A 20,823-nucleotide genomic window follows, 5' to 3' on the forward strand; every position below is an offset into this window, starting at 1 on the left:
CAGTACTACAACATCCTTGGAATTTCTGAACATTATAGATGACTATGTATGAACTCAAAGTGTTGTAGCCAACACAGGTGAATTCTTTAGTAGACCTTGTCCTAACAGATGAAGAGGAACTAATCAGAAAACTAAAAATTAATGGTCGCTTAGGTACAAGTGATCATGACCTGATCACATTTATAATGTGCAAGCAAAAAAAAGTCCAGACTAGTAATATCTATACATACACACATACTTGGTACTTAAATAGGACCAACTGCACAAAGCTGAGAACAGTTACAAGCCAAATCAGCTGTGAGGAAGAGTTTAGTCAGGAAATTGTGAGTGATAATTGGGAATCAGTTAAGAATATCTTATTAGATGCCCCAAAAGCCATAATCAGCCACAAACCAGCTGTGCTGGTTAAAAAAAATAACCTGGGTCAGAAGGGAAGTGAAAGCATAAAATATAAAATATATATTATTTAGAATGGAAGAAATGTAAGAAAGCAGCAGTTGATAGTAATGAACATAAATCAGAAGTTAGAAATTGTAGAAAATTGATAAGAGAAGCAAAGGGATACAAGTACAAATCTATGGCTAGCAGAGCTAAGAAGGAGTTTTTTAAAATATATGAGGAAAAAACAGAATCCTGACAATGCTATTGATCCACTACTAAATGGAGATGGTAGAATTATCAATAATAATGCAGAAAAGAAATGTTCAAGAAATATTTCTGTTATGTATTTGGGTGGGGGGAAACAGATGACACAGTCTCATCACAAATTGTTGATACACTCTTTCCATTCCACTAGTACACTGGAGGATATGAAACAAAAGCTACTAAAGTTAGACATTTTTCAATAAGCAGATCCAGGTAACTTGCATCCAAGAATCTTAAGAGCCAGCTGCGGAACACACTGGACCACTAATGTTGATTTTTCAATAAGTCTTGGAACAGTGGGAACGTTCCAGGAGACTGAAAGAAAGCAAATGGTTTGCCAATTTTTAAAAAGGATAAATGGGATGACCTGGGAAATTATGGCCTGTCAGTCTAACATCAATCCCAAGCAAGAGATATGGGACTTGATTCATAAATACTTAAAAGAGGGTGTGTAATTAATGTAAATCAAAATAGCTATCACATGACATTTGATTAAAAAACTAGAATGATATAAAATTAACATGGCACACATAAAATGGATGAAAACTGGCTGATAGGTTTCAGAATGTAATTGTAAACAGGGAATCGTCATAAAGCAGTTTTTTTTCGAGTGGGGTCCAGCAGGGATAGGTTCTTGGGCCTACGCTATTTACCATTTTATCAATGACCTGGAAGACAACATACTACCATAATTAATAAAGTTTTCAGATGATACAAACATTGAAAGAGTGGTAAATAATGAAGAGAACATATCATTGATTCACAGTGATCTGGATTACTTAGTAAACTGGGCACAAGCAAACAATGTGCCTTTAAATACAGCTAAATATAAATGTACATATCTAAGAACAGAGAATGTAGGCCATATTTCGAAAATGGGGAGCTCTAACCTGGGAAGCAGTGACTCTGAAAAAGATTTGGGGATTGTGGTGGGTAATCAGCAGCACGTGAGCTCCCACTGTGACGTTCTGGCCAAAAAAGCTAATGTGACCCTGGGATGTATAAGCAGGACATCTAGCGTAGGAGCAAAGATGTTATTTTACCTCTGTGTTTGGCAATGGTGCGATCATTGCCAGAAAACTGCGTCCAGTTCAGGTGCACACAAGTCAAGAAGGATATGGATAAATTGGAGCAGGCTCAGAGAAGAGCCATGAAAATGATTAAAGGGTTAGAAAACATGTCTTACAACAATAGACTTAAGTAGTTCAGTCTATTTAGCTTAACAAAGGGGTGACTTGATTACAATCTAAGTACCTACATGGGGAAAAACATTTAATAATGAGCTCTTCAATCCAGGCTGGAAGTCAAAGCCAACAAATTTAGACTGAAAAAAAGGCATGCATTTTTTGACAGCGAGGGTAATTAACCATTGGAACAATTTACCAAAGGGGGTGGTGATGTTCCATCATGGACAATTTTTAAATCAAGACTGGATGATTTCTAAAAGATATGCTGTAGGAACTATTTTGGGGGAGTTATAAGGTCTATGCTGTAAAGGAGGTCAGACTGGATGATCACAATGGTCCTTTCTGCAACTGGAATCTATGAAATGATTAAACAATCAATTTGTATGCACCTAATTGATAACTGGGTTGTAGATAATAGTCAACATGGATTTGTCAACAACAAATCATGCCAAACCAACCTAATTTCCTTCTTTGAGAAGGTTACCAGTGTACTAGTTACGGGGAAAGTTGTAGATGCGATATATCTTGATATTAAGCTTTTGACATGGGCCCATATTAGTCTCATAAGCAACCTAGGGAAATATGGTCTAAAAATTAAATTACTATAAAAAGGTGCAAAAGTGGTTGAAAGACTGTCCTCAGAGTAGTTATCAGTTCACTGTCAAACTGGGAAGACATATCTAGTGGGGACTCACAGGGGTCTGTTCAAGGTCCAGTATTATTTGATATTTTCGTTCATGACTTGGCAACAGAGTGGAAAGCATTCTTATAAAATTAGTGGAGGACACCAAGCTGGGAGAGTTTGCAAGCACTCTGGAGGACAGTATTAGAATCCAAAATGACCTTGACGAATTAGAGAATTGATGGGAAATCAACAAGATGAAATTCAATAAAGACAAATGCAAAGTACTACACTTAGGAAAGTAAATTCAAATGCATAACTACAAAATGGGGGAAAATTGGTAGTACCACTGAAAAGGATCTGGGGGTTATAACGGATCACAAACTGAATATGAGTCACCTGCGTGATGCAGTTGTTAAAAGGCTAATACCATTTGCGGTTTATTAATAGGAGTGTCATATGTAAGACCTGTGAGGTAATTGTCCTGCTCTACAGGTCACTGGTGAGACTTTAGCTGGAATAAAAACCAGATTATGAGAAAATGTTAAAAAAAAACGGATATGTTTAGACCTGAGAAAGGAAGACTGGAGGGGAGGGGGAATTTCATAAGAGTCTTCAAACATGTTAAGGGCTGTTATAAAGAGGATAGTGATCAATTGTTTTCCATGCCTACTCAGGATGGGACAAGTAGTAATAGAATTAATCAGCAGGAAGGGAGATTTAGGTTAGAATTAGAAAAAACATTTATTCTAACTATAAGGATAGTTAAGTACTGGAATAGGTTCCAGTGGAGGTTGTGGTGGTTTTTAGGAACAGGTTGGACAAAGGGATGATCTAGGCATACTTGGTCCTGCCTCAGCCCAGGATGCTGGAGTAGATGATCTCTTGAGTTTCCTTCCAGCCCTATATTGTATGATTTCTATTTGGTTTGATGGGGTTACTCACATGTGTAAGTGTTTGCAAGATCAGGGCCTACATCCTTTAAGTAGACTAAATCATCTTAGTTATTTTGGGGTTTTTAACTATCATTTTAAAACAGCCAAACCTCTCTGGCACAAACAAGTTTTGTGGCAAGCTGCTAATACCTCTGTTTCTTGAATTGAGTTTCATGTTACAATGATGCTGTGACAATGTGACTAAGTCTATGGGAGACATCATAATTAAGACCAAGTGAAATAATATTGATGCAATCTCTGGTTAGGACATGACATTTTGAGCCAATCGGAAATAACGGCAACACTGTAAAAATAAAAACAATATTTTTATGTCAAGACAATGGCAACATAATAACAATGCACAAGAAAGTCTATGAAGGTCATTTTACTCGTTCTGAATTGTGGCAGCACCCATAGATTGTTCTCATTACATTTAGGCCCTGAAATCATACAGTATGGTCCTACATCTAACTAGTGTTCCTCAACACTGAGTCATGTTTTATGCCTAAGGGGAAAATATTTACTTTGCTAATAAGAGCCAAGAACTGGGGGAAGGAGAAGTATTTCATGTAACCCTTATTGTAATACTTCTATCTGGCTAAAAAGAACACAGCCCTGTATTAGAAGCACTCAGACAGAGAAACATATATATGCAACAAAAAGTTGAATCATAATTGCTGTGGTAATTTTCCCTATCATACTGTTGCTTTTGTGATTTTTATGTTGTAACTTGAATACTTTATAAACTTGTTTTCCTCTATAGTGCTAAAGAAAAAAAGAAAGAGGATATAAACAAGTCTTACAGGTTTAGAAACCTTTTGCTTCTTTAGTGAGTGAATCAAATGTTTGGATCATGCCATAAAGACCTAGAATCTCAACTATTAACATGACAATCAACTGTGTACAGGACCTGCCACTACAATGTCTGGGTATACTATCCACAGCTTAGTAGTGAGAAATAAAAGCCCTGCGGTACAAGATAAATATCATAGGGTACCAGGTGAAGAAAACGGTGAGAATTGAGGTTCACAAATCTGCCTTCTTTCTGAGAAGAGAAAAAATGGATGATATTGAAGACGAGTCAGGAGTTCTGATGCTAAGTTCAAGTGACACAAAAACTAAAAGAACCGTGTCGAAACTATACTCCTGTCTTGAATCATTTTCTCAAATGCTGAAGAGAAAGCAAACAGGAATGAGTTTCTCCAAAAGAAATGTATCATTTGAAATGAAAGGCTTGGGTATGCTTTGAAGGGAAAAAAAGAGAAAAGATAATTTACTAATAAAGTAAAGATACTACCATGGAAAGAAAAAACAATCCACAAAGATCAACCATCTGCTTAAGAAGACAGCAACCAAGAAGCCTTAAGCAAAAATATTTAGAACTTCTTTAGAAATCAAGAAGTTACTGATGTATTGAACAAAACTCAATGAAACAAACACCAATACTCATAGGTTCTATAGAAAATCCAGCAACCTATCAAACACGTAAACATTATTTCAAATGTGGGAAATACAGGAAACATTAACTAAATATAGGAAAGGCGGCAGATATTGTTGTTAAGGCACTCAGGATATCTGGGCTCTATTCCTGGCTCTATCACACACTTCCTGTCTGAACTTGGACAAGTTACTCTACATGTCTAGGCTGCAGTTCCCTATCTGTAAAATGGGCATAATCATTCTTTCTCCCATTCTTTTCTGAATTGTCTGTTTAAATTATATGCTCTTTTGGGCAGGGACTATCTCTTGCTATGTGTATGTATAGCCCAATGAAGCCTCTGTTTCAGTTGCATCACTAAGGACTATGGTAATAGAAATAAATGAATAATAAATCATTTGTACTCCTAAGTCTTAAAGCCCCAGCCTTTTTGAATAGTAAATTACTTCTGAAAATACTCTGACAATCCTAATAATTCGTGGCCACCAAATATGTATAACTGGAGCCACTTTCTCTTCAATGACTATGATAAGTGGCCATAGAGACCAAAAGCACAACTTTCAACTCTAACTTGCCAAGAATACAAAGTCTGCCATATGATCAGCACACTGCAGTTTGGCTCAATTCTTTAACAGCAGTATTTGTTGACAAAAATTTTCCTCCCCAAAGATATTGGGATACCAAAAAGAAGACTAAGTTCTTTGGGGCAGAAACTGGAGGGGGTCCTGATGGTGACAGTTTAAGGTCACAATATAGGAAAACACTTAACCACATGCTTAAGTTCATCTTTGTTCCGGCTTAAGTGCCTTCCTGAATTGGGGCATGCATCATTATTAGTGTATTCATTCACAGAATTTATTAGTGTTTTCATGAGTTACTTAGATTGACAAAGCTAGGCATTATTATGGCTAAGTATCTCAGAATTAAACATTATATAATATATTAGCTATCTTACCAGCAGTAATCCAAAAGGTGTGGAGGAAGCACTGGGATGTATATGTGTTGCCAATACATTGGATATAACAATGCCGCTGACCCATGAACACAAGCAGTTAACTGAAAATAAAAATATATACACAGAATTGACAACAAAAAATTTTTAACACGAAGAAAGTACAAAATTTAAAATAAAATGTTTATATCCTTAAAGTCTCAATTGCATGAAAAAAATAAATGTTGAAATGTAGCATTGTTAATATTATTTTTAATTGTTAAGATGTCAGAGTTTAGGGCTAGAACTGACCACCAGATCATCTAGTCTGGCCTCCTGTATATCACAGGCCATCAACACCAGCCAGTACCCACACACTAAACCCAACAACCAAAGTAAAGTATTACAGACCATCATAACCTCCGGACACAGACTCATAGACCTTAAGGCAAGAAGGACCATCATGATCACCTAGTCTGATCCCCTGCACATTGCACACTACAGAACCTCACCCACCCACTTCTACAGTAGGCCTTTAACCTCTGGCTGGGCTACTGACATCCTCAAATCTGGATTTAAAGACTTCAAGTGTACAAACATTTATAAAATGATGAACTGACACAATTTGAAAAGGATGCCCCTCATAGTTATCCTTCCTCAGCCATACTCCCTCAAAAAGAAAAAAAAAAGAAAAAGAAAAAGCCTGAGCAAACAGATGTACTTGCATCATGCCTGCAAAGTCAACAAACTCAGATATGTCGGAGTAACATCAGAAATGAATCCTACAATTTATTTATTTTAATTTTTTTTAAAATCCCCATTAACAGGCCATACAAAGGATAGCCACCCAATAGCGTAACAAGCCTATCACACGCCCCAAAACCGAAATAGTTTCCCAGCCAATAATTTAAAGAGCCAAATACCCAAACCTTCAGCTTTCCACAAAAATCTTAGCAAACAAATAGTCTTTGTCTTTGGGGAAATGATGCAAATTCCTGCAAATCACCCTTGGTAATCTTGGATAAAAGACCTGAGCCACAAAAGAGAAGCTCCCTCTACTCCTGTAACTCAACACCACGTCATAATCAACAGAAAGGTAGAAGACAGATCGGGTATCATCATCGTGGACATTTGGGACTCAAGTGAACTTGCACAACAGTCAATTCATCTGAGAAGGAGCATAAGTAACTTTCAGGCGGTATTCCTAAGGGCTGAACTAAATTCTCCTTAGTCTTTCTCTGTCTTCATCTCTAAACACTTTTTGAGAAAAAGAGTCCAGTAAATCAGGATACTCCAAATGATATGAGACCAGCTTTGTCACCTTTTCAAATAACCCCTCCCAAAAAACTCATGGTGAGAGACAGGACAGAAGTTGACAAGAAATGGTTCCCTGACCAGTAAGTGAACAACTTCTTGTATGAGGCAAGCTAGCACCTTGGTATCCTGTAATGAGAGGTTAGTCTCTACTAATATTGGTCCCAGCAGCCCAGTTTGTTTTACCATTCATGAGGTGCTATCTTGCGGGCTGTATGCCACAGATCCTTACCTGGAGGACATACCTCTACACACTATTGTGAATAAAATCATTTGAAACAACCAATAATTACTTTGCATTTGCTCTCCCATACAGGGCCCTCCTACCATGAAGACAGATAAACTGGACTGAATCTGGTTGATTTTATTCATAAAATAGGTGAGAAATTGCACAAAATGAGAAAATATCAACACTGTTTCCAAACAGAGGTAGCCCAGATCCAGCACATGAGGCATCACCAAGAACACAATCCTACTGATCTACAGTTCTCAGATGGAGTAAAAGAAGGGGGGGGGGAAAGACATCTTTCCTATGCAGAGGATTTCAGAAACCCAGACATAATAGGACTCAAAATCTTATCTCTTTAGTTCCACTACTGGTGCTACAATTGCCTTCCCTGGTACTTGATTTGCCACAGATAATCCAATGGAGATCTATGATAATAGCATAGACAGAAGGAGGTTTAGAAGCCACCTTGTTTATGGAAGAAAAAAGATGGTTATAATGTTTTATTAGGTCATCGATAAAGTGACTATCCAATATTGACTTAATTAGTACTGGTCTTTATAAAGCATGCATTTCTACTGTAGCAAATGTAAGAGCTAAAAAAATGTGGATCCTGCTAGTACAGTGCTGAAATGTTATGGATTTTATAGGGGAAATCTCTTCATGGAACAAAGCAGCAATTAAAGCTTTAGCATCCTGGGTATCTTGGACAGTTATACTTGTTTATAAAAATTATAGAACAATTTTGCATATACATTTTTATAATAAAAATGGAAAAAATAATTATAAGAGCATCTTGGCAGAAATCATAGACAATTACAATTTGTGCAGCACAGTTTGCTCATCACTCAGATTAATATAATACGATTAAGTATGGAAAAAAAGAGGGTCTGAAAGCTCCTGAGGGATATCATTAGGGCAAATTGCCAAAGAATGAAACATGAGCCAGTCAGGAGAGTCTGGAAACTGCAATAATACCAAGGGACTTGAATGTTCGACAGTTGGAGCTTCAGTAATGTGTGAACTGCAGGTTACGGTATCAAGAGACTCTGTTCACTGACACATAGAATGTCACTATTGACCAACGAACTGCCCAAGCTTGACAGCTATACTACAGGAAGCCAAGTATATCATAATTCCATATTTAAACTGTTCATTTCAGATTAACATTTTGTTTCTTAGCTTTATGTTAAACAACTACAATTGTACTGTTTTTGGCATTAAGGTAATGTCCAATTTAATAATTATTGCTTTGTTACAAAGAGTTAATTATTCATTTATCTTTTGGCAAATGAACATCCTTTCTCTCTTGCACTCATTATTATTTGTTGGATTTACCTAGGATTGTTTTCCTTTACACTTTAAGTAATATTCTTGAAGCTGTACAACCAATTCAGTACTATTTTTAAGTATTTTATACAAACCAGATGTGGATTCACAAATTAAAATATATTATATTATATTTTGTACTTCAAGCCAAACTATCCATTAAGAATTATTGTTGCAGACATTTCAATCACAGACTGAAATAAAGCGAAGTGCTCATTAGAAGATTCCCAAAATTTAGATAAAGATCTCTTTATCTAGTTAATGAAGTTGTGTTATTCAAGATTCTAAAATTGTATATCTTATGTTTACACATACACAAAAAATAGATACATGCACAAGCATTTCTATTTCTAGTTATGAAAAAAATTGAAAAATGTGCATTATGTTTTGGTTCGCGCTCATTACCAAAACAATCTAGGAAATGAATAATTACATTGCACAAGATATTTAAAGTTTTATAATTGGTCTTTACTACTTTGTGATCCATGTTTTGGGCTGACATTCAGAAGATAAAAATGTTAAATTAATGTTCATGTTAAATTAATGCATAACATGACAATTTTAATCTTTTCTAGCAGTGAAAGTATGGACTTAACTGGTTTATTCATTTAACAAAGTTCATTATATTTCTCCTTACATTTTGTACTTAATACACCAAAAGTGTACTGTTTTAACATTTCTATCTGTTCTTTAAACAAGACTAAGTGGATTTATAAACATACCATTGGGAGGTATATAAAAATTTAGTGTGCATTCTAACTTCTAATGAAATTTGGTAATTTAAGCATATATGGAACAAAGATGCTTATCAGCTGAATGACTCTGAATACTGTGTCAACTCTACATTACAACATTTGTAAAGTGATAACTGTGGCCTTTGTGTATGAAAGGATTTTGCACTTTTATCTTGGTATTTTATTTTGCTTTTGGTTTACCTTGTGATTTTACTTTTTTTAAAAAGTTACAAACTGTAATGTTATATCCCAAATTCATCATCCATCTAAATAACTGCATTTCAATATTCGTAGTATTCCCCCCACTAGGTACAGGAAAATATAGGGAATTCTGTAGATATTGGGAGAAAACTATCTTTACCTTTAAATAACCAGATATTTAAGGAAAAATTGAAAAATATTTAAGGGACATTCTATACTTGACCATTTGACCTCTTATGAGCTTAGCAGTTTATAAGTCCACCATTGCATTCAGTGGGATACAGGAGAAACCGCTGAAAGTCTGAGAGGGGAGTGGACGACCTGACTCTAGGTTCCGGTGGTGACTGCTAAGGGAGCAATTAATTGGGTATCGAAGAGTTGTTGTTCACAGGACTGCAAGGAATGGTAATATATGACCACCAGAGTGCAGTATTTAGCATGCTGTGGGGAACTGAGTAATGAAGACATGGGGCAGAAAGCAGAGTCTGAGTCCCATGGTGCTGATGCAGAGAAAAGTGGTATAGGAAACAATGATTGTGGTTGAAACAAGTTGTGAACAGTGCGGTTTATGTGAGTCCCTGGCAGAATGCAGGACTGTTTTTGCTATCTGAGGAGAAGAGTGCATTTAACTGGAGACTGCATCCAGACTGAATTCCATTTCAACCGGGATGATTAAGAATTACGAAAGAGAGTGTGGTTTAGATATTTTTCAGGGCAGAAAGCATCTTTAGTAAATTGTCTTGGAGTTGTCTTCAAGGTTGTGGCCAGTCCTACCCATCCTGTCAGTTGCTACTGGAGATTACATCAACTGCAAAATCTGATCAATTTCTGCATAATTATTTCTAAAGATATGAAAATGATGCATGCAGAACTTCCCTATTAAACATGTTGGATTGTTGAGGCAACAATCCAACACGTTTAATAGGGATTACTTAGTTTCAGAGTCAGAACAGTCCAATGTAATATGTTGAAACTGGTATTCCATTCCCCTGCAAAAACTTGTGGCTTACATTCTTGTCTGGCAAAATTCCTTTTGTAACATGAGATGTTTTGATTGGCACATAATTCTATGGTTTTAAAGAAGATGGAGAAAGTTTGTTGCATGAACTTTGCTAGACCTGACTGTTTGGTATTTCTATACCAGTATTTGATTTTCTAGGTCTTGAAAGTGGTGGCAAAACAGCTATAAAAGCATCTAGACAGAAATGTTTGATAACTTTTTGTCTGTTTTCAGGCAGGGAGCTGAAATATGGTGCTGAGATAGCCTTTGTCAGTCACAAATAACATGAAAGAAAAGGCCTGCCTTTGTTGGTATTATTATGACTGTCAGAATCATTTGATACTGTCAATAGATTCTATTGCATTTTCAAGTATGACTGGGAATGTTTACATCTGTTTCCGGTGCTACCTGACAAAGGATTCTAGTCAGTATTATCAACATCAATCGTAGGTGCTGGAACTAAAGGTCCATGGGGTGCTGTAGCACCCCCTGACTTGAAGTGGTTTCCATCATATATGGGATTTACAGTTTGGTTCAATGGCTCACAGCACCCCCACTATAAAAATTGTTCCAGCACCCCTGAAATCTTGTGTTGTGTTCCCATGAGATGTATAATAATAACTCTAGTGCTCTTTAATTCTATCTGCTACCTCTTTGAAAAGTGTGTAGGAAGTAGGTGCTTACGGATAATACCAAGCTACATATGCTACTTTCTCCAGACACTTAGGGGATTTCATTGTTTAAGAAATTTCCTTAGTGAAATTAATGACAATATGGCACTAAATTAGCAGAGACTGAATCCCAACAAGATTGAAATTATGCTGAGCAAGTTGGGCAAGAAACGTGAGGCAAGTCAGAGTTTCCTTACATCTTCCTATTTCAGGTAAGTAGTCTCTTCAGAAGCCTGACAATGTTCAAAAACAGAGGCACCCTTGAAGAGCGACTATTGCTAGGTGGTGCTAGGTCAGATGTGGTCAAGGCAAGTTTATTCTTTCCCTAAGAACATCAAAAGACTATAGCTTTCTTTCTCTCACACACACATGAGGACTTGACAATTCTGATATGTGCCTTTGGTACTCTAATGCTCAACCCTATCAATGAACCTTTACTATGAGCTTTCAAAATAACTGGTCAACTGCCTGCAGCTAGGGCAAACAACTGTCTATGGTGTCAACAGAGAGGATTCTGCCTGCTCGCGGTTATACTCTGTACTGGTCGCCTGCTTGGGTACAGATTATGTTTCAGATTTTGATCTTAATATTTAAAGCTCATGGTGGACAACAAGTATGTTATTGAGGGTCTGGGGTTCTATATATCTTCTTGTCTTCTAAGATTCCATTATAACTGGGCATGGAACTGAATTTGGAACTGTGTTTAAAACCAGCTTAAACAAGTCTCCAGTTAAACTATTTTCTTATATGGTTTGTCAAGCCAGAAAGAATGGTATTAAACTGTATTAGAATCATGTTTTAAAATCATGTTTATAATTGGCAACCAAATCATGTCAGAATCATGTTCGAAATCAATTTAAAGAGTTCCTAAACTCATTTCCTAGTCCAAAATGTTTATATTTATTGAATATCCACATACTATATAGGAGGCGTTGGAACCCAGTGGAAAAAGTAGTGGACAGACTCAGGAGACCTGGGTTCTATTTCTGGTGCTGGGCAAGTCACTGCACCTTTGTGCCTCGGTTTCCCCATTTGTAAAATGAGGATGATTATAGTTAACTTCTTTGTAAAGTGTTTTAATACCTACAGACAAAAAGAACTATATAAAAGCTAGATATTATTATTATTATTATTATTATTAAGAAGGTGATTATGGCTGCAAGAGAAGTATATAATTTAAAAAATGCTTCCAGTTCTGCTTGTGTGTTACCTTTTTGGAAAGATTCAATACAATAATATGTTTTAAAAGGTCATTTGTCAATTCCAGACTGTGAAATGCATGAGTCTTTATATGGCATAAAGGAACATATCCTTAAAACAAACCAACAAACAAAACTTGACTACACTTTCAGAAGTTTGTATGACCTGTACACATTAAAGTCAATGCTCTGTCAGGAACTGTGGGAAAACTGTAACCTAATCATCTGACTTTGCACACAGGGGACACACATTTAATACTGTATGCTCTCTCAGCAGTAGTACATGCTCAAACATGTCAGATTTATCTCTAAAAAACATTGACTAGCTGAGAACTGTCAGTCAGTAAAGTATCCTCGGGAAATCTTTACATTTGAACCTCTATTTTGATTTTATATTATTTCTATTTAGGTTCTTACAACAATACCCAGCACCATGGCATCTGAGCACTAGTTAACAATATTTAATGCACAACAATGCAAGTTTACACGCTAAACCTTTTGACAAGCCAGAAGGATTTGCCTTTTGGAATTACACTTCTCTAGTAAACTAATTTATTTAAAAGTAGCAATAGAGACTGACTTAAGTTTATACCTTTTTGTAGTCTGGAGTCTATGTCAACAAGAAAAGCAATTTTCTACAATATTTAAAGTTACATTTTTTTAATTTCTGCAGAAACACTGCTATCTGTTTGAAACAATGCTATTTTGAGTTGAAAGCTTTTTGTTAACTGATTTCTACAATATATTTATTTGATAGCTATATGCAGATTCATCTAATTCAAGTGAATGATCTGAAAACAATAACTCCATATATCACACAAACCATTTTTCTTATCTGACAGTTAACATTCTATCAGGATAAATTACTTTGTTCAAAGCACTTTCCGCAACCTCCAGTGAAACCAAAACTGAGAGAATACAAATGACAAGATTTACAATCATGACAATATGAAAAATAAGAATTTATGAAAATTTACTAGCAGAATGTTATCTGCAAGCCAAACACAGTGACTCAAATTAGACAAAATGTGCAAGTAAAATGAACCTGTGGTGCCATGCAATCACCTTTAAAAAAATCAACCATATGAGCTACAGCATTAAAAATTAATTCCCCAAAACATTTTCTAATGTTGTCAGTGGCTTTGAATGTCATGTCTGGAAATGAGCACTGGCATACTCTTTCTCAAAGTCCCATAGGCCTAATGGTTTGTCTCCCTCCCAATCCCACCTCAAGGATGATGATCAGACCCCTCTATTTAAATTCACCTTTTCAACCAAGGAAATAAAATGAAATGTTGGACTTTGAATAAATTACATGAAAACATTAAGTTTAAACTTGTAGGCATATTTTAAAAACAACCTCCTGTTTTTCAAATTTTGTCCTCTTTTTATCTGTATTTTCAATATGTTTATTCTGTGCATTTGACAGCATTTTGTTTACAGTCATTTCATTGTATTGCTGATGGGCAGTTGCTATTTCTCTCATGATGCAGCATGGTGATATCACCCTTGTATACTACCTTGGAAGGGAGAAGAGCTCACACAATTCTTGCCGAGCCTTATGAGCTCAAGAAAGGGATGTTTCCCAGTAATAGCAGCAGAGCAGAAAATGAAATTGAAGAGGCAGTGTGCAGGTGAGTGCCCAGAAAGGAGCAGGTGGAAGGAGAAAAATGAGCTTATTTGCCTGCACAAAACACCATTCTAGGCATAAGTGGAGGTGGAGGCATAAGGGGTAGCAGAGACCAGCTCTTTGTAAATTTTTTAAAATGTTTTTCCTCCAAAACAAGCTAGAACATATTTTAAAGGGTGCTCTAGAAAAGAGTGTTTTGAAAAATATTAGTCAAGTTTAACACAAGTTCAAGTTCAAACTGAGTGTCCCCTTAAGTGTTAGACTAAATAAAGAATGTCTCTCCATTCTGGTGCTGCTTTAATCTTGAAAAAGCTAACTCCGCTTACCACTTCTTTCTTCTCACTTTTTTGTCTTTTCTAATGTTCACTTTCAGTCTCCCTGTACTCTTTCCACTTCCATGTGCTATCCTTCCTTCCCCTCTTGCTCACTTATACCCTACTTTCTAAATCGCTCCCTAATTTTTCCCGGCTCCCCTAACCTCTCTTTCTCCCACACACAGGTTTCCTCACCCATTTCCCGCCTCTTACTACCTTCTGTCTCACCGATAATCCTGTCTCTCCCTCTTCCTTTCTCCCCCTCCCCCTGCACTACTTCCCCTCTCTATGCAAAAGGAGTGGCTCTACCGTAAAACAAGGGGGGTCTGCATATGTTTCTCCCCTCTGAAGGGGGAATTCCCAAGAATAATTTTTGTATCCTCCCTCAAAAAGTAGAGGAACTCCATGGCATGCTCTCCTGCTGTCCACTAATTAAGGAGCAGCAGGGAACAACAATCATTGTGAATAGTTGACAAGTGACTTATTTACTGCAAGCAAGACCAGAGAGCATCATTGGCTATGTTGTAATTCATCTTTTCAATAGTGAATATGAGGAAGAGAAGTGATGGGATGGGTGAGGAGCTGTGCTAAGTAGGAAAAAGCAGATAGCTAAATACTGCTGGTATGGTATGCGGGCAAAAAGTGCCAGTGTGATATACCAGTTCAGTTCAGGCACTGATCAAATCTCCTACTTTTACGCAGCCACTGATCAACTGAGTAATAGTTTTTTCAAGGGACCTGATTGCTCTGGCAATTCATAATGGAATCTGGGGCATTCCACTTTTAGGTCACCAGTCCAAATATGGCCCAGCTAAATAGTGACTCAGCATCTGAAGAGGAGTTGTTTTTTCACTGACCTTCAGCCCAGGTCCACAAAAACCGCCATTATATCTGGCACTTACTGGTGCTCTTGTTTGGCAGTCCTGACTGAATTGCCAGGGATTACTGGACATGGAAAGTGAGGAGGAGTCCCAGTCAGACGAGGAATTTTTTCTTTTTGTCTTAGTGTTAAACTGCAGATGGTGTTGTTTTTTTTAAAAAAGGTAATTTGCTGATCCACCTTTGAATCATGACCCTTTCTTGAAACAAAAACAAGCTCTTATTTTTAGGCACAATAGTACTATTATTTATGTTTCTATACAGATGGCAGGTAATGGGAGAAAAACTACAATACTGTTATGCAACTTCAACCTAGTCAGATAAAACCAGAATTGTCAAAAGCATAATTCCTGATCACAGGCTTCACTGCTTTTCCCCAATTCATCTCTAGTGTCATTCATCTTCCTATTGTATCATAGGTTCAATTCCCTCCTCTGCCCAGGTCTTTTGACGTCACCTTAGGCAAGTCACTTAGCCTCTGTGTGTGTCAGTTCCCCACCTGTAAAATGACATTTGTTTTTGTAATGCTGTTGTTCATCATTTTTTGCAGGCACCAACAGTGGTAATAATGGGGTGTGTGTGTGTTTTAATGAGATTTCTGGGCATTCGCTTAATATCAGTTAAATCTTTGCAATGCTTTATGAATGGGATAACAAATTAATATCACTTTCCTACTTTCCAGAGCTAAATTCAGCCCTCAGCTATGTCCACACACACCCTACTGACCTTATTGGAATTTTGTGCATATATCTGAGAGCAGAGTTTCATCCTAAATCTGTATTTTGCATAGAATTATCAGGATAACTCTTCTCAACATGATTGCTGCTATAAAGTTTACAATCAGTTTCTCAGATGAAGAGCAGCCATATTGCACTGCGTCACCAGCAGAATCTGCTTAAAGAGCTGGTATAACTAGCCATGGGAGGATCACCCCAGTGCAGGGGGATCACTCTGCAGGCACAGAGCCATCATAGCAATTCCTATGCCAATGCCTTCCCCCAGCATATGGGCACAACTGAAGCTGACCCCCAGGTACTGTTTTGGCTCCTTCAGTTTACTCCTTAAAGGAGTCTTGTCGTCTTGTCTTCCTAGTCCCTGGTTGACTATAGATACCATGACTGTCAAGGCAAGGGAACTGAATAGAATTTAATGGGTAACAGTAATCCATATGGACTCAACAAGATTCTAAAGACCCCATTCAATCCAACTAACTATACTGTATTCAGTAACTGAGTGGGGCTGCTCTCTTTGCATAAAAGCAAGGAAAAGCCCACAGTCAAATACCTACAAAAAACAGTTACATCTATTGTTAACATAATGAAAGAATTCCTAGTGCATTCCTTTATATGTGAGCTTCTCCAGAAAGGGCTCACAGACAGTGAAGTCAAAACTTTAACTACAGCGCTTACAGACTGATCAGGCTGGTATTAGCTAAAACAAATATTGGTCAAAATGGAGATAACATTTAGACATCTGCTTTAAAGTGAAGCTTCCTTTCCACCTGCCACATAGGCCACAAAAGATACACTCTAGTTAACATATTACTGACAGCATGATGAGAAAGCTCCTGTCAGACGCTGGCCAGCCGGGTGTTTGAGACAAAATGCACAGCCCCAGCTGACTAGTTAGAGAAAGTCTGGTGAGGTACAATTATAGAGGCATATGACAGGCCTTCATGCTTGACTGACTTGAGAACCGATGACATGGCTTTAAACAGCAATCCTTCCTACCTCCGGTCACAAAACAGCAATAAGTCAACTGATGCACTGTTGTAAAATCATGATTTATTCCTTTGCTTTGAATACATGAGACTATGGTATGATGTTCTGGTAGACTACCACAGCAGGTTCACTTGGGGCCTAAACATCTAGGGCCTGCCTACAGCATGCATAAAATCAATGTTCTCGCTCAGCCTTACTAGAAAAGCTTTCCACTCTAGCTTAATAATTTATGGAAAGATTGAATAAAAAATAAACTGCATTAAAACTATTATATCCCCATTTAATTAATAAAACAATTCATACAAATATAACAGTGGATGCCAAAATACTAATATACAAAAATACTCAATATTTTAACATGACATCTTAAACCAGTCCTCCTTATTCAGTAAAAGTGAAACAACAAAAATCACCTCTGAATATATCCCACGCATTGTTTCGTTCACTCATTCCAAAGCGTAATTTGCTTTTCTTTTATAGATACCTGTTCAAAAGCTACAAATTGTAGTTTTTGCTACAAACAGATCTTACAGAACATGATCCTCAGGCTAGGTGAATCTAGCCCACTCTAATACTAAACCCCAAGCAAGCTGCAAGGTTGATAACAACCATATTATTAAAGGGAGCTGGAAAGCTGTACCAGTAAAAGAGTCAACAGCTAGGGCAAATAATGACCATGAAGCTATAATAGAATTGAGTACAGGGAAGTTTCCACCTACACCTTTTTGTGCTCACCATGCAGATTGCTATTAAAATTCAAGCAGAGGGAGTTTTTAAAAATAGAGGAATAACCCTTGCAAATCAGTTTATAGAAACATGCAAAAGATTAAACAGAGTTGCAATTATGAAAAGATGCATACAAAACAGAAACCTGCTTGGTTGGGAATGAAATGCAAGCGTCTCACTGCATTAAACCTATTTGAACAAATTAGATTAAAAATGCAAGTGGTACAATCACCAATTAAAAAGGCTAATTGATAACTTAATGATTCAACCTTCTCTTCTGTATACTCCCTCCCTCAAAGTAAACCTTCTTTATAAATGCAATATCGTATTTTTCTCTTGCTTTCATGTCAGGGCCAGTCCTTTATCTTGAATACAACAAACACATCAAATTTATAGCAGAGAAGTCCTAGACTTAAAAGAATTTTTTTACAGATATATTCAAGTAATTTTGCATCCCCCACAAAAGAAGGGTAAGGAGAGATTGAGCGAAGCCTTGAATTATGCCTTTTGTTATCCGTCCTTACTGCCCTGAGATAGTGAACCGAAACAGAGCTGATAACTCGAAAGTGACATCACAACCCAGTCTTCATGAACTGTCATAAACACTTGGTATTAAGTTAACCCCCAAAATAAGGGACAACTCCCTTAACAATAAAATGCATCTGATATCACTACCTTTGAAAGATAAATCTGCTTAAGAATCAAACTTTAATTTAGAAATATCAAAAGGATACCTTTTCAGCACAGTCAACAAAATACTATTTTATACATGCAATAGCCAAGAGAACTAAATCTAGCATACACATCACTCAAATAGAGACTGTTTGTTTATTTGGAATATTTTTATTAAGACACATGCATATTTAAATCCAGCAGTCAATCATTTTAATGAAGCAATGTATTAATCATACCAAAAAGCAAATTTAATCATTCTTAACTATTGAAAATAGTTTTGATAGAATAATTTAGAAGAGTGATTATATATATATAAAAAAAAAACAGTAAAGTACAGCAGTAAGTAATTCTACCAGCAGTCCTGTTCAATTTGTATGAGAGGCTGTTATGGGAGATGGGGAGGCAATGTGTACTGAAGTCTTATGTCAGTGACCCTCAACTCTACATCTCTATTTTATCAGACCTCACTAGTGCAGTTGACCAATTTACCAAGTCCTTTGCCCAACATTCCCTGGAAACTGCACATATGCACAGCCAAGCAACTGTTTTGTATCCACCATATATCACATTGCTGGAAGCACAGGTGGTGTAGCGGCACAAACTGCTCCCTGCCATGATTTGCTACTTTGCTGTTATTGATCCTGGTTGGGCAATCTGAGCATGCTCAGTAACATCTGCTGAAGCCACTGCTGACTCTTCCCTCACTCAGAACTAAAATTGGCTCCCTGATATTAATGGGGGATACCAGAGTGCAGAGAGAGCAAATTGGAAGGGAGGGATGGCCTGAATTTATGTAGGGAAGTCAGATTGTATGTGCAGGGGAGTCAAACAGGTGCAAGCAGAGAAAAGAGAGAGGCAGATAGGTAAAATCAGGGACAGGGTAGGAGCCACGGTTAAGAAAGAGGGAGATGTGCTGCCTGAGAGTGGCAGAGGGGAAAATCCCAGGACAGCGAGGGACAGCAAGAAAGAAAAGTTACCCCCAATGAGCAGCACTTGCAGAAATAGGATGTAGGTAGCAGATGGGCTTACCCCCCCCCCTTGGCAGGACAGGGCATCTCAGCACCCACTTCTCAGCGCAACAGGGAGGGATAAGGAGTTGGGTTGGGGGAGATAGGGGCTCCTAGGAGGAGATGGTAAGATGGCTCTCTCGAGGGCTGAGGCTCCTGAACGTGACACAGATGTTCCTAAAATATCTTAGGTAACAATTACAGTAGCCAATTTTCAAATATCAGTTATGAGACTGTTTTCCTTTCTTGTATTATTATTAATTACTGCTTGAAGATGGCAAAAATCAATTTTGTTTGTGAGTACAGTTATCCAGAGTACCAACAAATGCCAAATGTGGTATTTTTAGTTTCATCTATGATCCTAAGTTTAATGATTAAATTTAAGAATCCTGAACAAAATTATTATTAGCAACAGCTCATAACTTAATCATGGGTGTCATTGCTACTAGATGTGAAAGAAGGTCTCAAGCATTCCAACTGAATGTCCAACTATTGGCACACTACTCCACAATAATACATGTCTTTAAAACTTCCTGGACACACATATACATGATACCCTATCGTAGTACACATGTTTTCAAGTCCTTAACTACATATTTACATAATCCATACTTTAAACAGTCCTGAAATACTCACTTATACACTAGAATGTAATCTTTCTAAAAAGCAATTGCCATCCATTTTGTATACTCTCACATAGTTCTGTGAGGGATTTCTCTCTCTCTCTCTCTCTTTTTTTTTTTTGTCCTTAATAATAAATTGTAAGCTTGCCCAAAGACAAAAATGTAACACTCAATGGAGTTTATAGCCCACTCAATACAAAGAAAATTTAGAGGGAACATTGTCTTTGCCAGTACTATGCCTTGGAAATGGGCTAGCTGACTAAAATTTAATCCAGTTAAGACTCTGATATTGTTGGTAGGTTGGGAAAAATAACCAGAAGAAACTGAGGAAGTGATATCAGCTCCATCATTCATGGGAATTTGTCTGAAATCTGTTATTCGGGTTGACACCTTGTGGATTTTATTGTATCTTAAGCTGTTTTGGGATGGTCTCAATTACTATCTGGACATGAATATCTTTTCACCTATAGTTGGTCGAGAGATTGCAACATTTTCTTTCTGGTGAAGATTCCACCATAGTATCTATGTCACTTCACTAGTGGATTATTGCAACGCAATTTTTATGGGGCTGCATCTTAAAACTGATCAGAAACTTCAGATAGTTCAGAATACAGCTGCCCAGCCCTTCCAGACCCCCACAGGCCTTGTTCTCCCTGTACAGGTAGCAACGGGCATACACCAATCCCTGAGGGTTCATCCACTAAACACTCACAAAATTATCAGGCCTGCAGTTCCCCAAGGAATAGTACACCAGCATGCAAGTTTCAACTCAGAATCATCACTTAGTACCAAAGCACTTAAATACATTTATAATGA

The 20,823-nt window shown here is 37.2% G+C and overlaps 1 protein-coding gene across 4 annotated transcripts in view; it reads right to left on the minus strand.

Annotated features, from left to right (window-relative positions):
- DENND1B (DENN domain containing 1B) overlaps positions 1–20,823 on the minus strand; it is a 244,789-nt gene that overhangs the window by 84,285 nt on the left and 139,681 nt on the right. For all 4 annotated transcript variants that reach the window (XM_073356748.1, XM_073356747.1, XM_073356749.1 and 1 more), the window contains one exon: positions 5,783–5,883. In XM_073356748.1, the coding sequence (XP_073212849.1) occupies positions 5,783–5,883 (101 nt within the window). The remainder of the gene's footprint in view (positions 1–5,782; positions 5,884–20,823) is intronic.

This window comes from Lepidochelys kempii, chromosome 8 (assembly GCF_965140285.1).
Source record: "Lepidochelys kempii isolate rLepKem1 chromosome 8, rLepKem1.hap1, whole genome shotgun sequence".
In the NCBI taxonomy this organism is placed as follows: Eukaryota; Metazoa; Chordata; order Testudines; family Cheloniidae; genus Lepidochelys; species Lepidochelys kempii.